This window comes from Tinamus guttatus, unplaced genomic scaffold, assembly GCF_059628265.1.
Source record: "Tinamus guttatus ecotype Peru unplaced genomic scaffold, ASM5962826v1 Tinamus_guttatus_pri_ptg000286l, whole genome shotgun sequence".
In the NCBI taxonomy this organism is placed as follows: Eukaryota; Metazoa; Chordata; class Aves; order Tinamiformes; family Tinamidae; genus Tinamus; species Tinamus guttatus.
Genome location: NW_028288820.1, coordinates 649,102 through 663,411, shown reverse-complemented (window position 1 = coordinate 663,411; position 14,310 = coordinate 649,102). Strand labels below are relative to the sequence as shown.

The window sequence follows — 14,310 nt, the reverse complement described above, 5'->3', positions numbered from 1 at the left end:
GCGCTCAGCTGGGGCGCTATCTGATGGACCTTTAGCCTGCGGAGGAGAGCTTTTCCCTGCCCGCGGGGTCACGCAGCGGCAAAGCCCGTGCCTGCCAGCGGTGCCAGGCCGGGCTCCCCACCGAGCGCCGCGGCTCCTCAGCACCCGGAGAGCCAGAGGGGCCCTCGAGCAGCCGGCCGCCAGCGCGGGACGAAATGGCGGAGACCCCCGAGCCGAGCGGCGCCGGCGACAGCCTGAGGGCGCGCGGGGCCACGGCGGTGAGTGAGAGCGGCCCCGTGGGGAGGCTGCGCCAGTGGGCACAGCTGGTTCTGTCCTGCAAGGGACTCCAAAACACGGGTGGCCCCGGTGCGGCAAGGGAGCAGGGGCAGGACGCTCCGCGAGGTCTGACACGGGCACCTTTTCCCCCTTGTTTTACAAGCTGTTTACTCAGCAGCGGTTGTAGTGAGGACCATGGGCGCGTGACTGTTGGTTGGTTAAATCAATTCCATATTTCGAGCGTGTTTAAAGTTTAGGTCCTGAGCGGTCACTGCTCGCAACTACCGTGTGTTGCTCGACAGGATGGTCATGAGCAAATCGTCCCATCCGCGGGTCCGGCAGCAATTCCCTGCTCGGGGTCACCATGCATTGTGCTCTAATGCAACAGCAAATGCACCCACAGGGAACCACAATTTTTTGGCTGTCATAACTTACAAATTTCTGTATGCGGTCCTTTGACCTTAACATTCCAGAAGTTGATAATTTTTCCCCCCAAAATCAAAATAAAATCCTATTTCTCTATAGTAGAATGAACTGTAGTTTAACTCCCTTTTGGACATAGTGCCATGTAAATCAAAGTTAAATAGAAAACCACAGCGCAGCATGTCTGGCCTCTTCCCGTGCCTCTAGAGCAAAGTATTTTTCTCACTGCTTAAGAAACAGCACATTTCCACCCTGAACAGATTTGCAGCGCGGTAACTTGTATGAGCAGTAGTGCTATACCTCATTAAATGTATTTACCTTCATGTTTCTTCTCCTCTGAGCTCAAAATTCTAACAGCAACTTAGCTATTACAATTAATCCAAATAATAATCTCTCCAGACAAAGGTCCAAGACAGTATTTTTTGCTCTGAAGAAGATAACAGTCTGTATTTCACGTACAGTGGAAAATCAAATGTCCTTGAGGTCAGAGAACTCAACTACCAGGTAAAAGTTCTACTTTATTTACTTCCCTTTGGCTTGGAGCATGCCCAGCAATTCCCTGCTTCTGTCCCTAGGCCGCTTTAAAACGCGCGCAAAGCCGGCGTTCACAGCGTGGGGTTTACACAAGTGCTGGACTGTCAAACACGCAGAAGCTCTGCGTGCGAAAAGAAAGTGCGCTCGTGTATTGGGCTGCACTTAGTGACTGACAGCTAAATAAAGCTGCTAAAGCTAGGGGAGAAGGCAGGGAAAGAGGGCAGCTTCCAGGATCTCTTCTTCTCGCAGTACTGAGCTAAATTCGGCTCCTAGGAGGGCGGCAGAAAGACCTTCCTGCCAGACAGGAGAGCTCCTTGGGAGCAAGATGAGCCCGCGGGAGGCACAGCTGGAGGGCGGCAGATGTAAGGGGGGAAATAGGTAGCCAGGGAGGTTTTTTTTTCTCTTTTGTGCATCCTAAGTAGATTTCACTATGCTGCCTATTTCTTGTCCACCAAAAAGTACAATCTGGAAAGATATGCAATGTACACATATTTGGGCTCATGAAGTGGGTAGTATTTGCCCTTAAGAGAGAAAAAGGTATTTCAATTTTCAGTCCAAGATATTTCAACAGCCAGATTAACAACATATAATAGTAATAAATTATTTTAAAGATAAGTGGTAGCAATAAGTAATGTAGAGGATTGAGATAACTTCAGTAATTAACAGTAATAAGAAACAAGGCATGGAAACCATACTTGGCTGTAAAACCTTCTTCCATGTATTGCTGAAAATTTACTGTATTATTGCCATGTGTTTTCTCCTTTTTAAGGTCTCAACTTTGCACGTATTTATTGCTAAGTAGTTCGTTATCCTAACTGAAAGGCTTGTTTCTTTTTTTGTTTTTAATCTTAGGTTAATTTGGCAGCTCAGATTCCCTGGTATGAGAAGCTATCACAGATGAAAATGCCATGGGCCTGCAACTCAGGGCCAGATTCTCATGTGTCAGTAATCCAGAACCTGAATTTAAAAGTTAAAAGCGGTCAGATGCTCGCGATTATAGGAAGCACTGGTAAGAACCACCAGTTTTCCTGATCTAACTCTCACATAAATCACACACAGCTTGTAACAATACTCTTCAGCCTTCTGAACTGCCAAATCTAGCTGAGACACGACTGCTGCAAATGCATCTCTTACGTTCTTTGAAATATCAAGTGTGAGACTACAGAGAATCTGAGTGGAATGAAATCTGACTTTCCCTAGGAAGACAATTGTTGTTACGACCTGGATGTTTGTTACCTGTTTGTTTCTTGAGGTGCAGCTGGGTAGTGCTAGAGCCGTGGCCTGCAATCCCGGTGCAGCAGCAGAACAGGGTGACTGCAGATCCTGAAAGAAAGATTGGTCGCAATATGCGCACCCCCAAACAGGCATTTCCTTCAGACACAAACATACTAACAGGGTAAAATATCACGTTCAGATTAACTTTACATAAATATAATGGGAGAAAAAAAAAAAAAAAGATTATTCCTCTTTTGTTTTGCCTATAGTGACTTTGCCTACAGGCCTCCACTTTCCTGCATATTTTTCCTTTCATTTTCTGGTGAGACTGGTTTAATCTTCTCCAGGACAAGGCTAACTCATGGAGAGATGGCCTTTACCCTACACAGTTAGCTGGAAGGTGTAGTTAATAGGAAGGTGACCCATTAAACTGAGCTGAATAGTGTCCATGGTTTGCAGGTAAAACCATCTCATGCTTTGTCTCCCCTACATCCTTAGATCAGATTAGCTGTAATACAATGAAGATATTCTCAGAGAAAGGTGAGACATAATCACTGCAGAAGTTTTAACTCTTATTTCTATTAAAAAATAAAAAATAAATCCCATTAGCATGGAGATTTTTTGCTAGCACGTCTTCAATGAAATTCAAGTTGTGCTTTAGAAATTCCCACAAGTAACAGAAAAAATAATATGTTGAGTTGTAGATACAGTACTTTTGTAAAGTAATGTACACTGAGCATAAACCCCTTTCAGCAAACTAGTCAAAGTATTTTTAAAAGCTGTTTATCATCTTTTTCATCAAATGCCTTAGTAAAATAGATTAAACTGCTGATGGGTTTCACATTGTCAATGGCAGTCAATATGACATTCTTAAACAGAGCAATACACGGTTTACAGATGGATGGGTTTCTTTTTTTTAAATGTATATATTAAGAAACAAGTGTGGAGTTAATCCTTCAACAGACAGACTAGAAATAAGTGACATCTAATCATAATAAGAGAACTCTGTGTGTTTACATACAGTATCGTACAGCATAAGGGAAAAAGTCATTTGCAATTTAATTGCAAATCAGGCTTTGTTTTCATTGTTTTATTTTAATTCCCCTAAGTATGAGCCAGCTTTCCTTAATTATTTAAAAGACTTCTTTTTACTTATTTCAATCGTAATTATTTTCTATTTAAATCATGGTTACATATATATATATATATATATATATATATATATATATATATATATATTTTGTTAACCTAACGGTAACTTCTCAGCACCTGCGTCGCGTCGCTGTTCCGGCTGCCGTTCCTGGACGCGCAATAACCCCACGAGCCGCTCACACCGGCGTCCAGGCGCCAGCGCCACCGCTGCAGAACACCCCGTTAGCAGGGCCTCCAAAGCCAGAGAGGACGGGTAACTGCAACAGATAGGTCACTTTCTCAGACCATATAGCAATGACCAAAGGAAAACTACCAGTTCTCCTGAGAGATGAGAAAGGTTTAAGTCATGTACTCCCTTCTGCAAGAGAGAGGTTTCCTGAATGTGAGTGTGCACTTGAGTGCCAGCGTTTTCCCTGAGGGCCAGTCTGTCTGTGGGGCTTCAGAACAGCTTCAGGAAGGGTCAGGAAACAGACAATAAAGAATTGAAACTTCTACCATCTCTTTCTGCAACTACATCCCTTCTTAAACTAGTCCCCTAGAAATTAATTTGTTTTTCAATTTTGTTTTTTTTTCTAGCTGTTGGAAAGACATCGCTGCTTGATGTGATAACCTGTCGGGATCACGGAGGCAAGATCAAGTCGGGTCAAATCCTGATCAATGACAAAACCAGCACGCCCCAGCTCGTTAAGAAATGCATCGCACACGTGCGGAAGGATGACCGGCTGCTCCCTCACCTGACCGTCAAAGAGACGCTGCTCTTCGTTGCCAAACTGCGGCTTCCAAAGTCTTTTTCAGACTCTCAGAGGAAAAAAAGGGTAATTAGGCTGTTGGGGAAAAAATATAGTTGTCAAAAATGTGTCTGACAGGAATCATCCAAGCAATCCTATGCGTTTGGAGTCAGAACAGCTAATCTGGCATTTTTTTATGAAGATTATGAATTATAAACCTTTTTTCTTCTTTTAAGATAGAAACTAGCAATTTTTCCAAAGCTCATAAAAATTGACAATCTAGAGAAAGCATTAGAGAGGCTGAAAGAACCAAATTGCCGATAGCTGGAGGGTTGACAACATTATCCCTGAAAATCGAGCTTTGTTTTCAAGGGGCGCTTGATCAGCTGAATTTTAACCTTATTTAGCGCATTTTTGGCTTCGCGGACGTGCAAGTTCCCAAAGCGCGAGCTCCCTCTTCACGACCCTTCCCGCTCGCTCCCCTCAGGTGGACGACGTCATCGCGGAGCTGCGGCTGCGCCAGTGCGCCAACACGCGCGTGGGCAACGAGTACCTGCGCGGCGTGTCCGGCGGCGAGCGGCGCCGCGTCGGCATCGGCGTGCAGCTCCTCTGGAACCCGGGTAAGCCCGCCCGGGGATAGGGGACGGGGCAGGCCCGGTGATCAGGCCTGCTGATGGGGCGCTGCGCCCTGGTGGGTGCTAATGATGGGTGATGTGGCACCTGTGAGGGTAACAGTGCTGTGAAAGGAGCCCTTGGGAAGCCAGCGTAGGCTCAGCAGATGCCACAGCACTTAAGCTGGGGAGGCCACCTCTGGGAGCTTCCCCCATTGCCACCCAAAAGAGCTGCCTCCCCCACGGTGGAAACGTGGCCAGAGCCCCCCTTCACAGGTGGGCTCCTGTTTGGGTTTGCTTTTCACTTGGCTGTAGGGCGTTCTTTACTTCGTAGGCTTTTTGGCCAAGTAAGACCTTGTGTTTGTTTTCCTTACGCCTCCATACGCCCCCATACGGACTATTTACACGTGCGATGGTAACAGGGAAGGTCATCGTCTTGGCTACGCAGTCATTCGTTGCTGCCTCATGCCAGCCACTGACATAGCTGCCTCACGCCATCAGCAAGCTGAAAATTACCATCGTCTTCAGCAGAAGCAAAATTCAAGGCTAAACCTGGAGGTCACTTTTGTGGAACTGAGTGCCCTATGTGTCCTTATGTACATGAGCACCTCCGGTAACTTTATCTGAACCACTTTTGAGGGAGGTTTTCTAGCTCTTCTCCCTCCACTGCGAGAAGGATCTAGAAGTCTTTGTTTATACAAAGTTATATTTTTGTTATTAGGGGCAAGCAAAAGATTTTTTTCTTTATTTTTCCTTTTTTTTGTAATAAGTGATGCTCAGGGATAGATGTGCTTTGCTACTGAAGTCAAAAAATCATTAGTTGTAAGAAAAATAAGTAGGTCTTCCTTTGCTTTTCAAATGTGCTTCTCAGCACGGAAACCATGTCTGTGCATACACATCGCAAGTTATTAAATCACTTCCAAGTTTTTAAACACTCAACTACAAAACAAAAAATATCTGAACACATGCGCATATTTTTTCATATGCATGTGTGAATAAGTGTGAAGGACGGCACAGTTTGGGAGGGCAAGCTATCTAAATTAGTGCCATTTATAATGCAAGAGGTCTAAGTACATACAGTTTAAAATGGTTTCGTAAGCAGCTTATTAAACTAATAGTACTGTATATTAATGTACCAGGTATTTGTACAGGCAAAGTGCACAGTCACAGAATGGCTGAAGCTGGAAGGGACGTTCAGGAGCCCTCACGCAGGGTGAGCTGGAGCAGGCTGCCCAGGATGGCAGCCAGGCAGCTTTGGGATGGCTCCAAGGACGGCGGCTCCGCTGCCTCTCCAGGCAGCCTGTTCCAGTGCCCAGTCGCTCGTGGAAAGACACAAATGTCTAATTCCCCATGTAGATCAGAACCAGTATTTCTCTGCCATTATGCTCAGCAAGTTAAGAAAGAAATATGGCCATGATTAAATGTTATCTGTTGCTGCTGTGAAATATGATTTTGACTCTTTTTTTTTATATGAGGGAGATTTCATGCAATAGCACCCTTTCACTTGGAATATATTTTTGAGATCAAACATACTGCTTTACACAGTTAATCTTTTTGTCTTTGGCAGGAATACTGATACTTGATGAACCCACGTCTGGACTGGACAGTTTTACTGCTCACAACCTTGTGATAACATTATCCAGGCTGGCCAGAGGAAACAGATTAGTTCTTCTCTCAGTTCACCAGCCCCGGTCAGATATCTTTCAACTTTTTGATTTAGTTCTTCTGCTGACCTCTGGAGTCACCATCTACTCTGGCACAGCTAGAGACATGGTCCAGTACTTCACAGAACTAGGCTACCCCTGCCCGAAGTACAGCAATCCTGCAGATTTCTATGGTTAGTATCAAACATTGCCATTAAAAAAATGCTACTGGAAATCATTTGCTTTCAGAATTGTATCAACTAACGCATTTAAGTTTTATTGAGCATAACTATCTTGTGGCTTGAATGACCTGACTCAATACTATAGCAAGTTTTAATAAGATCTTTGCTTATCAGTCAGTACAGGAAGTGTAACAAAACCAGGAGATATGGGCAAAATCAATTTTTAATAATTTTCCTTCCATTCCTGCCAGGTGTAATATCTCTCCTGAATGCTTAGTACCCTTAATGCCATGTTTTGTCTGGCTGGAATTTTTATCCTCGCTGAAAAAGGAAGGGATGAGCTGGTGAATCGCTTTCTGAGAACAGTCGTTCTCTGACTTCTTACTCAAGAAAGGTGGGAAGCAATAGCCTCCCAAGGTGAGGAGTAGCACATATCTGGGAAAGAAAGGTGCTGCATACCCAGGCATATTGTAAAGGGGAAAAAAATGAACCCAAATTAGCCATTGTGTTATTCCTCTTCTCAAAGAAATTTAGTTGCCTGGTTCCAAATCCATTCCTTTTCTAGCTGCTTTTTGCGACACCTGCAGGGAACATGGCCCTCAGTCTGATGGCAGCAGCCTCTTACCACAGAGGTTGGGTCAGCACCAACCCATGGGTCTTTGCCCTCAATTTGGCTCCGAGTCCTTGCACGGACGCTCGAGTCCAGCGCTCTGGGGTTGCGCTAATGTAGCAGCCAGGGGCAGCTCTTATCAGCTGCACAGAGATAAACAGAAATAAACCTGCATGTCAGCCCCCACAAGGGCACTTTTGTAGCTGTGATGTGGGCTTGCATCACCCCGTACATGGATGGGATACTTGGGGTCGTTCCTTCCTTTCTGAGCTCTCTCTCATTGCAGGAGGGAGGAAAGCCCCACCATACGAGAAAGTATGGTCAGCAGGAAAGTGGAAACAGGGGTCCTGTAATGGGATTAAGTTAAAAAATAATTAGTTTCATTAATTAAAAACATAGCGTTAAGTGAACTATTACTGTTGCTACTATGTTGTCCTTGAACAGTGCTTTTTGGAAGCTTTCTCCATTTCAGGTAAAGTTTATGGTGTGTCTGCATGATAGAAACAGAGATGATAACTCTTTTTACAGATAGAGAAAAAGCTTACAATTTAAGCTGAATTTATGTAATGGATTATAAATACCTACAATGCCAGGAAGGAAATGTGAATTATTCATTCCCAGCATCAATTTCAAGCCGCTATTAAAATTAGACAAAAGATTGAAATAGTACTTTTCAGATCTTATAATGAGCAGTTATGAAGTCTGTTAGTGGTTCATCAGATAATTAAGCAACACTATTTACACACATTTCCCAAGAAACAAACACACGTTAACAAGCTGTTTTTTTTCTCTAATTACTGAAGTAATTGATAAAGTTTTAAGAATAACCGTTGTAGCTTAATTTATGCACCCAGGTTGTACCTTCTGTTCATGATGCAATCTCTGCTTCTAGATGAAGTTTTCACACGTCTAGCACAGACTTATGCCAAATAATATCTTGCAGTTGATTTGACCAGTATTGACAAACAGAATGTAGAAAAGGAGATGGAAAGCCAAAGAAGAGCAAATACTCTTGCTAACTTGTTTCAAGAGAAAGTCAAAGGCTTTGATAATTTCTTATGGAAAGTTACTGAAGGAAATGATAGTGACACCACATCCAGCAAACAAAGGTAAGGAATATCAAGAACATATCTGTCACATGACAGATGTGGCATAAAGGCCCCAGCTTGAGCTCATCTCAATTTTCTTTATCTTTTCTTTTGGGCAGTTCCCATGGAGGTTCTGAGGTGTCTATTAACATGCCTTCCCATTCGAGTGACCACTTACCAGGAGTCCTAAAACAATTCACAGTATTATTAAGGTAACCTCTACCATAAACAATTATGCATCTTATTCATTTGTATTTTTAAAATATGAAGGAAGAAGCCCAAGTGAGTAGGGCACATGGGCTCAGAGAGGGGGACTAGGATGGAGCGGGCCCAGGGAGGGACAGAGCCTCTGGGCCAGGCCTCCCCTGCCTCGGAGCTGCCCCACGCCAGACAGCCAGCCCCATTTCTGCCCCAGGCCCCTCCTGCTCACCTTGCTGAGAGCCTGTGGGTCGGGCTGTGGCAGGACAGGGATATTTGTCTCTGTTTTGGGTGCTGTTGTCCCAATCGCTGTGCCCTGGCGGCGACCTGGCCCTCGGCAATCCCGGGGCCCAAGCAAGAGGCTCAGGCAGTGCCGCCCTCGTGCTGAGCCTGGGGTGTGAAGTCAGGAGGTTTTGCAGATAACAGACAGCACAGAAGTTATATAAGCGTGTATATATGTTTACATATATATATAAACATAACCAACCAGCTCAATATATGTAGAACAGCACTGAATGCTATTAATATATGCTATAGGCCCTTAATAGAGAGGCTCCTCTAAACTTGTCCCCCGCCCAAAATAAAAAACAGACCTTCCTGCCCCACCAAGTCTTTCACCAAGCTTTCAGCATTTCAGCTCTAAAATAGCAGGTAACTACAGGTGCTCAACAGCTGTGATTAAGGCTAAACATTTCCAGGACCCGACATGCGAATTCGTGTCTCCTCAGAGACAGCAAGTTTCACAAATGAGTGTTAGAAGAGCATTTGAGGCAATATATCTAAATATATCTGCCATTAGCAAGTACTATACCTTACTGTAAATGTTGCTGTTTTCCTAGTCGCCAAGTCTCCAATGACTTCCGAGATCTTTCAACGTTATTAATCCATGGATTTGAGGCCCTTCTCATGTCATTATTAATTGGATTTTTGTACTATGGCCATGACAAAAGCAGACTCTCTATTCGTGACACAACAGCACTGTTGTACATGATAGGTGCACTAACCCCATTCACAGTGATTTTGGATGTTATTGCCAAATGTAAGTGTCAGTTTTATTGTAAATGTTATAAGCAATCAAAACTAGAAAGTAATTTTTAAATCAATGAAAAATTATACATATTGAAGGCAACCCCAGGATGAAATCAACCTGTTTGTTTCTGTGTTGCAGGTCATTCGGAAAGAGCGATGCTTTATCATGACTTGGAGGATGGAATGTATTCTGTGAGTCCGTACTTCTTTGCCAAGGTAATTGGTTTTCTTCAGGAAATACACACAGCTGGCTTTAAAGGGGAAGAAAAAAAAATAAAGTTTTTTTTATATAAACGATCACAGTCATATCACACTTTGTTCCTTTGTGTCTGCCAGCTATGGCTACCGTTCCTACTTTCCTGGCATTAACTTGTTAAATCTCAAACTACTGCAGACCTGATGCCATAAATCACCTCTCAGATCCTAGGCCAAAAAAGCAGTAGAGGAATCTTTCACTGGGTTATTTGGCCAAAATGTGGGGATTCTGCAGCACAAATCTGAGGGTTTAGACAGTGTGACATACTGGCATATTTCATGAGCTAAAATATCTTTGAAAGTTGGATAACATGATGTGATCCATAAAACAGAAAATTCATATTAAGTACTACAGCAATTGTAAAACAGATATAGCAAGATGCTGTGACCATTCCAACAGTTGTTTGAGACTGTGCTGGTGAGAAAAACACAACTGTATTGACTGCATAAAGAGCCAGGATTTCTGGATTGCTATCCTCTAATAGTAAGCCTTTAGGAAAAAAAACATAACACTATATAAACCTTTAGATATTTGATAGATACCCTAAGAAATCTATCCTAATCTATCCTAGAAATCCTAAGCATATTTTTGTTTTACAGTGAATTAAGTACTTAACCAACTGGGCTGCCCTCAGGATGAAGTGAGGAAGGGATCAACCATAATCACAGTTTACTTCAAGCCTGAATTCATATTAGATTCCAGTGAAATTTGGACAAAGGAAACAGTTGCAATGAGACAGTAACAGCGTTACTACTGTCAAGTCCACAAAGGAAAAGAAGAAAAGTGTCTTAAATTCTCAGAAACTGATAAAACGGAAACAAGCACCTTTCCCTTAACAGAGGGCCAATCAACTTAGCCATTAATCATAGGAATTGTTACCGTTAGAAAACAAGTTAGGGACATTTTTCATTTTATTGTAGTTTCTTTTTTCTTTTTCCTATTTTTTTAATGTTCCCAGTAACACCTAAAAAAAGGATACTACTGCATTTTAAAGGAGTATTTCCTGTGGACTTAAAAATAGTCCACAAGTACAATAAGATGCATCTCAGCAGGTTTTTGTGGTTGCACCATATTTTTCTCTCTGTTTTTCTCCTCCCCTCTCCCCTCTCCTTCCTGAACAGATTCTGGGGGAGCTCCCAGAGCACTGCGCTTTTGTTATCATTTATGGGATTCCCATCTACTGGCTGGCAAACCTGAACCCGGAGCCAGAGCATTTCCTGATGAACCTCCTCTTCGTGTGGCTGGCCGTGTACTGCGCCCGCACCATGGCGCTCTGGGTGGCCGCGCTGCTGCCCACGCTGCAGCTCTCGGCCTTCTTCGGCAACGTCCTCTTCACCTCCTTCTACCTGAGCGGCGGCTTTGTCATAAGCCTGGAGAACCTCTGGACAGGTAGGACAGCCTCAGCCGGGGAAAATGGGTGTTTCCATCAGCAGTCGCTAACTGGGAGGCTGAGTGAGTGCCGTGCAGGAAAATGCCGCTTTTTTCCCCACTATGACAATTGTGTCTTGTGTGAGGAGAGGACAGGCACGTTACTCCCTTGGCATCTGTTTCTCCATCTGAAACAGAGGTAATAATAATAGTGAGCTTGGTTAAAAAGAGCACGAGTAAAAGGCTGGCTTTATCCCTACATAGTTCCAGGAAAAAGAACTATATTCAGTAGATGAAATTGAAACTCTGATATAGATATTAACCTCCCCTTATTTTCCATTTCTGCCTACTTAAATATCTGCCCTTACCTTCAGTAATAAACTATTTGTCTACAGCCTCTAGAAATCAAGAAATTAGACAAACCTGTGGCAATGACACAGCTATTTTGGGGGGTGCAAAGTATCTTTTGTGTATTTATATCAATTCCTTTCCTTCTGCCATTTTTTTTCCAGTTCCATTCTGGATTTCCAAAATATCTTTTCTGAGATGGAATTTTCAAGGCCTGATGCAAGTTCAGTTTAATGATCTCACATATGAAATAACTATTGGAAACATTACCCTTCCTGTACCTGGGAAAATAGTAAGTTGCTCTCCAACAGAAATGGTTATAGCTGATAGTCACTTAAAATGCTGTTTGCATGACCTTCATATTTAATGTAGATTCCGTAGGCCAGAAATTCACCAGCTCCAATCAAGAAGCAAGGCCACGTTACACTTGGCGTATTTTAAGTTGGCTCTTTGCTGCCTGGAGCTTGGGGCTGTTCGACTTTGCAGAGTCGTCTTGGCTGCCGCCGCAGCCCTGACACAGGGAGGTTTGACACAGGTTATGCTGCTCCCTCTCATAGCCCCTCTTTGATCCCAAGTAGCAGAAGGGAGGTGAGGAGCCCCAGATCTGATGAAACTCTATGAGGTTATTCCCACACCAGCATTTGCAGAGGAGGGAAGGAGACCTGCAAGAGCCTTCCTGGCTCCTGCAGCGCTCCAGGCACAGCCATGCAGGAACAGGGATGCACTTGGTGCCTGCTCGGAGCCAAGAACATGCTGCCCATGGAAATTGCTTTGCTGCATTTTGGTATGTCTGGGCTGCTGCCTCAAAGTCCCTTTGCAAAGGGAGACATTAGGTCTCTCTAACCCAAACTGTGGTAGCTGCTGCCCCAGAGCTGCCTTGTGAATCCTGCTGAGACACACTCAGAGGCGCAAATTCCACCAACAGACAGATCTGGAGACTCGCTGACACAGCAGCTGAACCTCCTGACATTTTACACAGCTACAGCTGCCAACAGACCCTGCCTCAAGCAGATTTGTGTTCAGGTGTCCTGCAGTTAGTTCGTCTACACCCTTTCCTTGAAGCTGAGCCTGAACTATCCACCACCAGCAGCCAGACCACAGTGACCTCTTAGGTGACAGTTGTGTCCAGCTGCAAAAGAAGGCAGCATCAAGGAAGTGCACACATAGGAGAGGCATCCCTTCCCAGTGTGAAAACGCTGCCACTTCCTAATTCTGTGTTGTCTGTGGTTACAGGTAACTCAGTCCCTGGACCTGGATTCTCAGCCTCTCTATGCAAGCTATCTCATCCTCACTGCAATTATCCTCGTCTTCCTAATTTTATATTACATATCCCTGAGGTTCATCAAGCAGAAATCACATCAAAACTGGTAACAGCAAAACATGGAGCAGGGTCCCTTGCACAAAAACACTCACATCTTTGCTCCTCATGGAAAGCACCCAAGCTTATTTTTTGCAGCCTTTGAAGATGTCATTAATTCTTCACAGCAAGAGCAGGTAGGTGCACAGTGTGTGGTACTGAAGTGAGTCCTGTGAACCACAGGATGGCAGCAGATACCAGCAGTGCAAAGCCGGGTTGTGCTCCTCGACTTGGGCCATATTGTCACGGATAAAGAAAACCAAACTGAGACTTCTACAATTTTATTTTTGACATATGGCTTTAGAGGTGGCAAGATGTGCCTGAGTCATCTACATCTTGTAATAGCTTGAGCTGTGGGCCAAGGATTCAGAAGGACCAGTCCCAGTTTATGATAGCTGAAGTTTTAGCCAATATGTTTTGAATGTGTAGCAATCATGTACTTAATTAAGGAACCTGTGAGAGCAGCAGTATTGGTACATAAAAAAGCACTTGGTTTCTGCAGCAAGTATTAAATTCAGCACTCATACCGAATAATGCAGAGGAAAATAACTGTATAGGCAACGACAGAAAACAAATATTAATTATTCTGTCTCGTTTATAATTGCTCCAGTGCTTTAAGATTTTGTCTGTATTAGCCCTCCACTTAGGTGCTATTGACGCCCCAAACAAGTATTTTCTCACTGTATCTATTATTTCTTATTATAGATAAAATTATCTTACCTTAATATATCCATTTTTAAGTATAAATGCACACAGACTGACTGTACCACTCACGTTTTTCTCCACGCTGATACACAATGTAGCAATCTGCCAGCTTTGGTTCCTAAGAACCTCAGGTAGAAAATAACAAACCTTTCCACCCAATAACTAGAAATCTAATGGCACAATCTATGAAATGCTTGCAGTCATACACCTACCTATATATAGACATAAGCCAAATGCTCAGAAAATTAGAGAAGAGCAAATAAATGGCCATAACTCATGTGTAGTCATGGTAAGCACATGCAAATCAGGTGCACAGGTGTGCAAACATTTTATATGATTAGCTTGCTTGTTTTTGTAATGCTTGTATGCATAGCTATGTGTTTGTAAATACCTAAAAAACTCCAAAGTACATCTTCTACTTTCATTTACCGATGTGCTGTGCACACTCAAAACTCCTATATAATCGCCTGTATAATGCCCTGGATATTGTTACATGAAGCTGATTTTTTTTTTAAAGAAGAAATAAAAACAAAATACCACCCATGTTTTATTATGTCAGTTCGGCAAATAGGGCTGCCACGTTGCTTGCCACAGAGGCCATGCGGGAG

The 14,310-nt window shown here is 43.5% G+C and overlaps 1 protein-coding gene across 1 annotated transcript; it reads left to right on the top strand.

Annotated features, from left to right (window-relative positions):
* The first annotated feature begins 194 nt into the window (after positions 1-194).
* Positions 195-13,032, top strand: ABCG8 (ATP binding cassette subfamily G member 8). Its single transcript, XM_088527422.1, has 13 exons — positions 195-350; positions 1,078-1,182; positions 2,065-2,221; positions 4,156-4,394; positions 4,795-4,927; positions 6,486-6,755; positions 8,297-8,462; positions 8,561-8,653; positions 9,479-9,678; positions 9,808-9,884; positions 11,046-11,313; positions 11,805-11,932; positions 12,874-13,032. Exons 1-13 carry the CDS (start codon positions 195-197, stop codon positions 13,009-13,011), a joined length of 2,130 nt encoding a protein of 709 aa, XP_088383548.1. The 3' UTR covers positions 13,012-13,032.
* The last annotated feature ends 1,278 nt before the right edge of the window (positions 13,033-14,310 follow it).

Excerpts from the sequence above, each read along its gene's own strand:
- ABCG8 (XM_088527422.1), top strand. The coding sequence starts at position 195 with ATGGCGGAGACCCCCGAGCCGAGCGGCGCCGGCGACAGCCTGAGGGCG. Across the intron at positions 4,928-6,485 it reads GCAGCTCCTCTGGAACCCGG|GAATACTGATACTTGATGAA; the intron begins GTAAGCCCGCCC and ends TGTCTTTGGCAG. Across the intron at positions 9,679-9,807 it reads TTTGGATGTTATTGCCAAAT|GTCATTCGGAAAGAGCGATG; the intron begins GTAAGTGTCAGT and ends TCTGTGTTGCAG.